This window comes from Diabrotica virgifera, chromosome 4 (assembly GCF_917563875.1).
Source record: "Diabrotica virgifera virgifera chromosome 4, PGI_DIABVI_V3a".
NCBI classification, from domain to species: Eukaryota; Metazoa; Arthropoda; class Insecta; order Coleoptera; family Chrysomelidae; genus Diabrotica; species Diabrotica virgifera.
This window is the reverse complement of record NC_065446.1, coordinates 61,582,496-61,592,638: the sequence shown is the minus strand read 5'-3', so window position 1 is coordinate 61,592,638 and position 10,143 is coordinate 61,582,496. Positions and strand designations below refer to the sequence as shown.

The window sequence follows — 10,143 nt, the reverse complement described above, 5'->3', positions numbered from 1 at the left end:
GAGGAAGATAACCTGTTGAAATTTGAAACAAAAATAATAAGTACTTATTACCTATACAGGTACGCCCACACTCAGATATATTGAGAAGGATAACTCAATGGACACCACTATGATCCAGGTGGAGAGAATGGCCAAGTAGAAGATGGCTGGATGATGTAGAAAAATATATCAGAGCAATGAATGTTAGAATAGACTGGAAACTTCAGTTCAAGGACAGGAATAAATAATGAAAAAGAGTCGCGACATCAGCAAAGACACACAGGAAGCTGTAAATGATATAGAGTATAGAGGAGTAATCCACCTCACCAAAGAATAGGATTTTAAACGCAATGGCGTTAGCTGTAATCCCTAGGGAGTGTAATGCTTTATGATAATGATGATGATGATGCTATATGGGCCATTCCACGAACATACGCCTGTTTTGGATTACTTCGACAACGAATATTTTACTGTGCAACATAAGAAGTACGAAAGTAAATAGCGCTAATGATTATTCCAATAAACAACAATATAATTTGCAATTTACTTTCGTTCTTCTTATTTTGCACAGTAAAATATTTGTTGTCGAAGTAATGGAAAACAGGCTTATGTTCGTGGAATAATGTATACATAGATGTTTTCAAAAGTATATCTCATTTCTCAGAATTTCTGAACGGCAATTTATTAAAAATCATTCTAATAATTCTTTATACATACCTGATAAATATATTTAAACTGATCTTTTAATACTAATGTTTAAGTGGTATTATCCGGAGTGGATAAATCACTTACAGTTACAATAAAACTTATAGATTAACTATAGAAAAAATCAGTGTGTAATTGTTCAGCATATAAATAGGTCGTTTCCATATAGTTTTCTCACTTTAGTTTTGAAAGTGACCAAGTGATACACAGTATGCATTGTAAGTAAATATGGCCAATGTTTTTAGTTTATCTCTAAGCATTTTTGTTTTTTCAGGTTCAAGTATAATATTTGTCGCCGTCCTGTTTGTTGGCGGTACCATCGGTAAGTAAAGAAGTATTATATATTTGTTTATACAGTGTGTAATAAGAAAAATAATTAGATCTTCTTCTTCTTTTCGTGTAGACATGGCTCTGTCTGTTTTCTGCTTTCGTTTCACTGTGTTCGTAGTTTTCCCACTGATCACCTTCCTATTGAGGAACCGTCTCTCGTCGTCCTTACTACTCTATTTATTGTCATTTGGCTTATATGGTCATTCCATTCTACTCTTATGGTTCTTACCTGGTTCTCCACCTTTTATTTTTGTCGTATATTTGTACTTCTAGCTCTGTCTCATAATGTCTTAGCAACGATTTTTCGAAGGGTTTTCATGACTGTTTCGGATGACTGTTTTGTAAATTCTGTCTTTAATTTTTTTTTCCGATATTTTTATTTCTCCATATTGCTTTACTCAGGCAACCTGCGGTTCTGTTTGCTCTATTCACTTGATCTTACACTTCTGTTTCGAGCTTTCTGTGCTTCTTATCACCCATATAAAGGCGTTAAGTTTATTGCACTTTTTGCTCAAGTTTAGTTTTTCTTCAGTGTAATTTTTTCCGCATTCTTGCTTGTGCCTCTTTGTATAAAACCTCAAGCGAATCTTTCTCTGTACTCATATATTTTCGGTACCTTTCTTATCATCTGTTCCACCACTATGGTTTAATTCTTACGTTGTCTTTGTACTCCCCTAATGCCTCTTTTGCAGCTTCGTGTATATATTGTACCGGGTGTCCACTTATATTTTCCCCCTTTTAACTGCCTATAACTTCTAAACGGTTCAAGATAGAAATATGCGGTTTTCACTGAAATGTTTTATTTTAGTAAAAGTTTTGTATGAATGGACTGAATTTTTTATATCGCTTTCAAATACGAAATAAAAGTGGCAGATTTTTGAAAAAAACTTTGTTGACTTTTTTTTAATGGAACACCCAGTATATCTTTTGTAAATTGAAAGAAAGGTCATTGACCTATCCAGCGATATAAAGTTTTTCAAAATCGGTTGTCAAATCACTGAGTAATTAATTTTTAAAATGAGGGGTGCAACGTGGATATCACATACTTAAATAACATAACTGAGCAAAACGATATTATGTTATGTGATTTCCACATTGCATCTCTCATTTTAAAAATTAATTGGCCAGTCATTTGGCAACCGTTTTTAAAAAAATTTATATCACTGGATAGGTAAATGACCGTTTTTTCAAGAGACAAAAAAATATACTGGGTGTTTTAATAAAAAAAGTCAACAACATTTTTTTTTCAAAAATCCGCCATTTTTTATTTAAAGCGATATAAAAAATTGTCATTTACCTAAAAATTTGAAAAAATGATCATTTATCTATCCAGCTATATAAAATGTTTTCAAATCGGTTGTCAAATGACTGAGCAATTAATTTTTAAAATGAGAGTTGCAATGTGGAAATCACATAACTTGCTTAGTTATGTTATTTAGGTATAAGATACCCACGTTGTTCCTCTCATTTTAAAAATTAATTACTCAGTGATTTGACAACCAATATTGAAAAAATTTATATCGCTAAATAGGTGAATGACCTTTCTTTCAATTTAAAACAGAATATACTGGGTGTTCCATTAAAAAAAAGTCAACAAAGTTTTTTCAAAAATCCGCCATTTTTTATTTCGTATTTGAAGGCGATATAAAAAATTCCATCCATTCAGACAAAACTTTTACTAAAATACAACATTTCAGTGAAAACCGCATATTTATATCTTGAGCCGTTTAGAAACTATAGGCAGTTAAAATGGGGAAAAATATAAGTGGACACCCGGTATTATAATATGTGCGTGAAGGGTTACATTCCATTTCAAATCATTTCAAATCACTCAGGTAAAAAATTTTGGATCTCCGATTTTTCTGAAACCTGGTGTATAGCTTCTGCGAGACGTAAAAATAAGATATTTAAGGTCAAAAATCTTTTTCTTTTTATTCCCAAAATGTTATTTATACGATTTTACAGTGATTTGGTGTTTATTTAAACAAATTTACATTTGCTGTTGTAAAGTGTCAATGGAAAATATAATAGTTTAATAGAAGGACTGAAAAATGTCATTATATGGCATTGTAACAAATTATTTTGATTCAAAACAATAAAGTTTTTGATCAAATTTGATATTGTAGAAAACGTTAAAATACGTTTTTACATTTTCCTCCATTCTCTAAATACGTCATAATCGATTTGGCTGAAAATTTACCCACAAATAGCCAAAATATAGGACTTTACGCGGTTATAAGGATTTAAATTATATTACAATACCAAAAAAGTTACATGCAATAATATCAGACTCAAAAGTATATTAGTCCAGTCGGGATGGCATTTGACCTTGCATACCGAACTGTCCAAAATTTTATTTTTTTAATCTTTAGGGGGGTCAATAGTAGTCTAAATTTAAAATCGCCAAAGAATTCCACCGTTACGTTAGCCGCTATGTTGATTTTAAAGGAGAACCGTTTTCGCTCAATATTTCCGCCATTTTTAACCTTTCGACAAAAATGGTAGGAACTGAAATTGTTCCAAATAAATTGTATTTACAATAATTATTACGATTTGTTTTTAAGAATTTTTGTCGTAAGGTCGATATTTTCCGAGTTAATTGTACTTACAGTAGAAGCCTATATTTTTGACTATGATATTGCATGTAACTTTTTTGGTATTGTAATCTAATTCAAATCCTTCTAATCACTAAATTCCTATTTTTTTTGGCTATTTGTGGGGAAATTTTCAGCCAAATCGATTAAGATATATTTTGGGAATGGAGGAAAATGTAAAATTTGATCAAAAACTTGTTTTGAATCAAAATATCTTGTTATAATGCGATAAAATGACATTTTTGAGCCCCTTCTATAAAGATATTATGTTTTCCATTGATTCCTTACGATAGAAAATGCAAATTTTGTTTAAATAAATACCAAATCACTGTAAAATCGCTTAAAATCTCATTAAAAAAAAAAAGAAGAAGACAATTCTACCGTAAATGTTTTATTTCTATATCCCGCAGATACTTTCACCTATATTATTTTCCTATATTCAGAGGAAATATTTAGTAAAACCTTGGAAAATTGCGAATATGGGATACTTCTAAATGGAGAACGCCTAAACAACATCCGCTACGCAGACGACACCGTTATTTTTGCAGACAGTTTGAACAGTTTACAGCAACTAATAAACAAAGTAAATGGAGTAAGTGAAAGATTTGGACTTCAAGTAAATATCAAAAACTAAATTTATGATCATCAGCAAAAATAAAATTAGAGACGCCCAACTACTTATCAATAATACACCAGTGGACCGGGTAAAACAGTATAACTATCTTGGAACAATAGTAAACGAACAACCGGATCACTCACAAGAAATAAAATGTAGAGTAGAGAAGGCTAGGAGTGCATTCAATAACATGGCCAAACTCTTTAAAAACAACAACCTTAATCTGGAGATAAAAATAAGGCTCCTGCGATGTTATATCTTCTTAATATTGTATTACGGAGTTGAATCCTGGACACTCACTGAAGCAATGGAGAAAAAACTTGAAGCCTTCGGGATGTGGCTATACAGGCAAATCCTAAGGATATCATGGACGGAAAAGATAACCAACGAGACCGTATTACGAAGAGTGGGTAAAGAAAAAGAGGTGATGTATACCATTAAAAGGATAAAGTTAGAATATCTCGGACACATAATGAGAAACGGCACTAAATACAGATTACTGAAGGTAATCCTTCAAGGTAAAGTATTCGGAAAACGAGGAATTGGGAGAAGAAGGATACCATGGTTAAAGAACCTGAGGAAACGGTTCTCCACAACAACTAATCTATTTAAAGCATCAGTTAATAAAATAATTATAGCCAGAATGATCGCCAATATTCGAAACGAATAGGCACTAAAAGAAGAAGCAGATGCTATATACCAATTTTCAGACAAATCGGAGGTCCAAAAGTTTTTTTGATCCAAATTTGAGTGATTTGAAATGGAATCACCCGAAGATATTCTGTATTTGTAAATATAATATACCTATTATTGCCCTTTCAGTTTCTCGTCCAATCGGTTTTGGAATAGCGTTCTTATGCTTGTTTGTTGTATGCTTTCTAGGTTGTATTTTCGTTTTGGATCCACGTTTTCTACTTGTCCTTTTGGGTTCAGATCTTTTTTGTGATTTTATAAAGGGAACAATATTTACGCTTTTAGAAGATGATGTTCACTGCCACATGTTGCTCCTCTATAAACCCTTACATCGTTAATTTTCATTCGACTCCGTTATTTTATCAAAAGATAATCAATTATACTTTTCTGGTTAATAGTAGGTTAGGTCCGAGTATATTAAATATATATATAAATATATATATAAATATATATATATATATATATATATATATATATATATATATAAATATATATATATATATATATATACAGTATGTCCCTGTAAGTTGTATCCATATGGAAAACTTTTTTATTATTAATTTTACGAAAAAAAGTTATTCTTTATAAAAAGCTCTGCATGGTCCAAAACCTAAGATTTAACCATCAAATATCAAATTTTTTGAATATTATACGAGGTATGTCAAAAAGTTTGAATTTCACTCAAGAGTAAAGTAGCTTTATTTTTCGTAATATTGGAAATTGCTATTATGAAAAGTTGTTTGGAATTAAAAACTATACTCTAATATGCAATTACATCCTTCTAATTGAAAAAAAAATTTTTTTTTGAGAAATTATGGATCTCATTATTTTTTCAGTTATTTCAATTCTGATAACTCTTTTATTATTAATTTTACGAAAAAAAGTGATTCTTAATAAAAAGTTCTGGATGGTCTAAAACTTAAAATACAACCATCTTATATCAAATTTTATCAATTTTATACGAGGTATGTCAAAAAAATAAATTTAGATCAAAAGTAAAGTACCATTATAGTTCAGAATATTGCAATTAGAAGGATGTAATTACATACTGAAACATAGTTTTTAATTCTAAATAACTTTTCATTATAACAATTTTCGATATTGTGAAAAATAAACATATTTTACTCTTGAGCGAAATTCATATTTTTTGACATACCTCGTATAAAATTGATACAATTTGACAAAAGATGGTTGTATTTTAGATTTTCGACCATGCAGAACTTTTTATTAAGAATCACTTTTTTTCGTAAAGTTAATAATAAAAGAGGTATTTGAATTAAAATAACTGAAAATAATGTTAGTTATCCATAATTTTTCAAAAAAAAAATTTTTCAATTAGAAGGATGTAATTGCATACTAGAATACAGTTTTTAATTCCAAACAACTTTTCGTAATAGCAATTTTCAATATTGTGAAAAATAAAGCTACTTTACTCTTGAGTGAAATTCAAACTTTTTGACATACCTCGTATAATATTCAAAAAATTTGATATTTGATGGTTAAATCTCAGGTCTGCATGGATCATGCAGAGCTTTTTATAAAGAATAACTTTTTTTCGTAAAATTAATAATAAAAAAGTTTTCCATATGGATACAACTTACAGGGACATACTATATATATATATATATATATATATATATATATATATATATATATATATATATATATATATATATATATATATATATATATATATATAAATATATATATATAAAAAAATAAATTTTATAAATGCATCTACTCTGGAAGAAGCCGTTCATAATTCTTCAATTGTTCTGTATACAGATGTTCATTATTCTTGTTCCAATAGTGTTGAGTACTTCCTCGCCGTATCTGCCGACTATGTCATCCTATTGTTTATTACCTGTCCTACCATTTAGGTCTCCTAATAATATAATTTCTCTGGAATTTCCTATTTTGGAGATTTCATCGTTTAGCTGTTGATAAAACTCATCTTCGTTAGCTACTATTTCGTCCTCGTTTACACCATATACATACTCCAAGACTAGTTATTTTACAGCCATAGATGGTTATGCTGACCTCTATCATCCTTTCATTTATTGTTTCCCACGATGTTATGTGCTTTCTTAATGTTCTGCCTATGAAAATTGATATACCTTGTTGGGCCTTCATATGTTTTGGTAGTTTCGAATTTAGTGGGTTATATTAGCGTTTAATGGGTAATTTAATGGATGAGAGACGTGCTTATAAGAACAAAAACAAACAACAATATGATGCAATAAATAGAACCATAAAGAGAATGATTAGAGAGGAAAAAGAAAAATGGCTGTCAGAACAATGCAAGGATATTGAGGAATGTGACAGAGGGTACGATAGTTTCGGCATGCATAAGAAGATCAGAGAAAATACTGGTACAAAGAAGAAGCCTCATAGTGGAATGGTGAGTGATTCAGAAGGCAAGATTTTAATAGATCTCAAACAAAAACTCACAACATGGAAAGAATACGTAAAATAACTTTTTGACGACGAAAGAGAATTAATAACAGTGAAACGAGAAGAAACGAAGGGTTTAAGGATACTTGAACAAAGAACTGGAATATGCTTTTAAAAACACCAAAGATGGTAAGACACCAGGGCCTGATGAAATACCGGTTGAAGTATTAAAACTTATTAATGAAGAAGTGATGAAGATAATACTCGAGTTATTTAACAACACATATGACATTGGAATAATACCACAAGACTGGTTAAGGTTCACATTTATTTTAATACCTAAAAAATCAAATGTAAAAGAGTGCTCGAATTACAGAACGATTGCCTTGATGAGTCATATACTTAAAGTTTTTCTAAAAATCATTCATAATAGAATTTTCCGCAAACTTGAAGAAGATATAAGTGAAACACAAATGGGCTTCAGGAACGGTCTTGGTACGAGGGAAGCGCTCTTTGGTGTGGGCGTACTATTTCAGCGGTGTTTGGATATCAATCAGGATGTATACGCCTGCTTTATAGACTTTGAGAAGGCCTTCGATAGAGTCCGACACGACCGACTGAGACAACTTCTAATCGAAAAGAACATTGATGAAAAAATATTAGAATAATAACTAATTTGTATTGGAATCAAACAGCACAAGTCAGGTCGATGATGAAATGACTGAGAGGATCAAAATATGTAGAGGAGTAAGACAGGAGTGTATTCTGTCTCCTCTTTTGTTTAATTTTTGTAGCCAAGTCATATTTAAAGAAGCTCTGTCGGAGGTTAGTAGTTGTGGTGTAATGATCAACGGAAATACAATCAATAATGTGAGATACGCTGACGACACAGTGATATTAGCAGACAATCTTGCAGATCTGCAACGACTGATGGAACGCATTAACCACTACTGCAACAGCTACGGACTTACATTAATCCCCATAAAAACTAAATGGGTGGTAATAACAAAAGATCCACACACCAGGAATAATTTGGTTGTCAATAACACCATTATAGAAAGGGTATCCTCTTATAAATACCTTGGAGCTTGCCTGGATCATACACGCGATCAAACAAAAGAAATAAGAGCAAGAATAGAAATAGCTAGATCAGCATTTAATAAGATGAAAATATTTCTCTGTAGTCGTGACATAAATCTTGATCTGAGAGTGCGTATGCTGCGGTGTTATATCTTCTCCACTTTATTATATGGAGTTGAGTCATGGACCATGAAGATGGGCAGCATTAAAAACATTGAAGCTTTTGAGATGTGGTGTTACCGTAGAATGCTACGTGTATCTTGGGTGGACCACGTGACGAATGCCGAAATTTTACGTCGGATCGGAAAAGGATGTGAAGTTGTACTTACTGTTAAGAGAAGAAAGCTTGAATACTTTGGCCATGTTATGAGAGGTGACAAATACTCGCTGCTGAGACTGATCATCCAGGGTAAAATCAGGGGTAAAAGAAGTATCGGTAGGCGCAGAATATCTTGGTTAAGAAATCTGAGGGAATGGTTCGGCTGCAGTTCCATCGACCTATTTAGGGCGACCGCCAGTAAAATAAGAATAGCTGTGATGATTTCCAACCACCGATAGGAGACGGACTTTAAGAAGAAGATTAGCGTTTGTTTTTTCTTTACTTTTACCTTATTTATATTATAATACAAATTACACCTGTTGTTATACCCTGAAATTTTTAATGTTAAGAAGTGGTTTGTTTAGATAAGTTCTAGTTTGTGATTCAGCCATTTTAACAGAGTTGTTATTACTTATTATTGTTATTAAAGAGAGTTATATTCTTTAGCACAGGATCCTGATTGTGAAAAACAACAATATTGGCCTGATGTCTACGACTGTACAAAATACTACGAATGTAATACTCAGGGTGAGAAGGTTGAAATGAGTTGTCCATCAGGTCTTTACTGGAACCCCCTGCTTCTGACTTGTGATCGCCCAGAAAACGTTGACTGTTGTAAGTAAATATACATTTTTTTTTAAATACCCCGGGTAATTAGTTCCTCTATAACATATAAAAAATATTAGTGATACTAAAAATCTAAAACAGTAAAAAGGTAGGCTTTGCTTTGAATATTTTGATTTTTTTGTTTTTTTTTGCAAGTCAAAAATTGGTTAAGACATGGCCGCTTAAAATTGGCATACAATCGTGATTAGTGACTCGTTCAAGCCCTTTCAACTATAGCTCTTTCAAAAGTAAGCATTTTAAACGAATAAAACTTACAAACCATAAAAATAGTCAACGAGAGATGAGAATTCAATGAGAAATAAGCCACAATTTTACAAAAAAAAATGATTTTATTAACGTTTCGACTCCTTAGTGGAGTGTCGTTGTCAAAATACAAAATACTACTAAATTAAACAAAAGTGTTGTTGCTTAGAAAAAAATTCTTCTAATAATTTATTTAATCTGACTCATTTATATCGGCAATTCAGACAAGTATTATATATTTTAAAGTAGAAGACTTTAAAATGATATTGCCAATATTGATGAGTTGCGTTCCTGGAACGACTTTACTAAAATATATTTTTATTTACAGATTTCATGTGATTACATGAAATCAACCCAACTCAAGAATATCCGCCACAAAAAATCATAGCATGTGATCTGTCTTTAAAAAGACAGCCAAATGCAACGGTGGCAGTAAAATTCTCGCTCTAGAGACTCGATAGTAAATCACGAGGGAAAACGAGGAAAAACCTTGTGATACTATCCCGACATCGTAAGTATTTGAGCTTACATTTAGTTTATCTCAAATCTAATACCAAATTCCG

General features: G+C 31.4%; 1 protein-coding gene across 7 annotated transcripts in view; it reads left to right on the top strand.

The window, feature by feature from the left end:
- The first annotated feature begins 736 nt into the window (after window positions 1-736).
- Window positions 737-10,143, top strand: part of LOC114337927 (probable chitinase 10) — a 60,261-nt gene continuing 50,854 nt past the window's right edge. For 4 of the 7 annotated variants that reach the window (XM_050649149.1, XM_050649148.1, XM_050649150.1 and 1 more), the window contains exons 1-3: window positions 737-902; window positions 959-1,006; window positions 9,158-9,325. In XM_050649149.1, the coding sequence (XP_050505106.1) occupies window positions 896-902; window positions 959-1,006; window positions 9,158-9,325 (223 nt within the window). In that variant the 5' untranslated portion in view covers window positions 737-895. The remainder of the gene's footprint in view (window positions 903-958; window positions 1,007-9,157; window positions 9,326-10,143) is intronic. The other 3 variants (XM_050649153.1, XM_050649152.1, XM_050649151.1) reach the window with 1 other exon arrangement.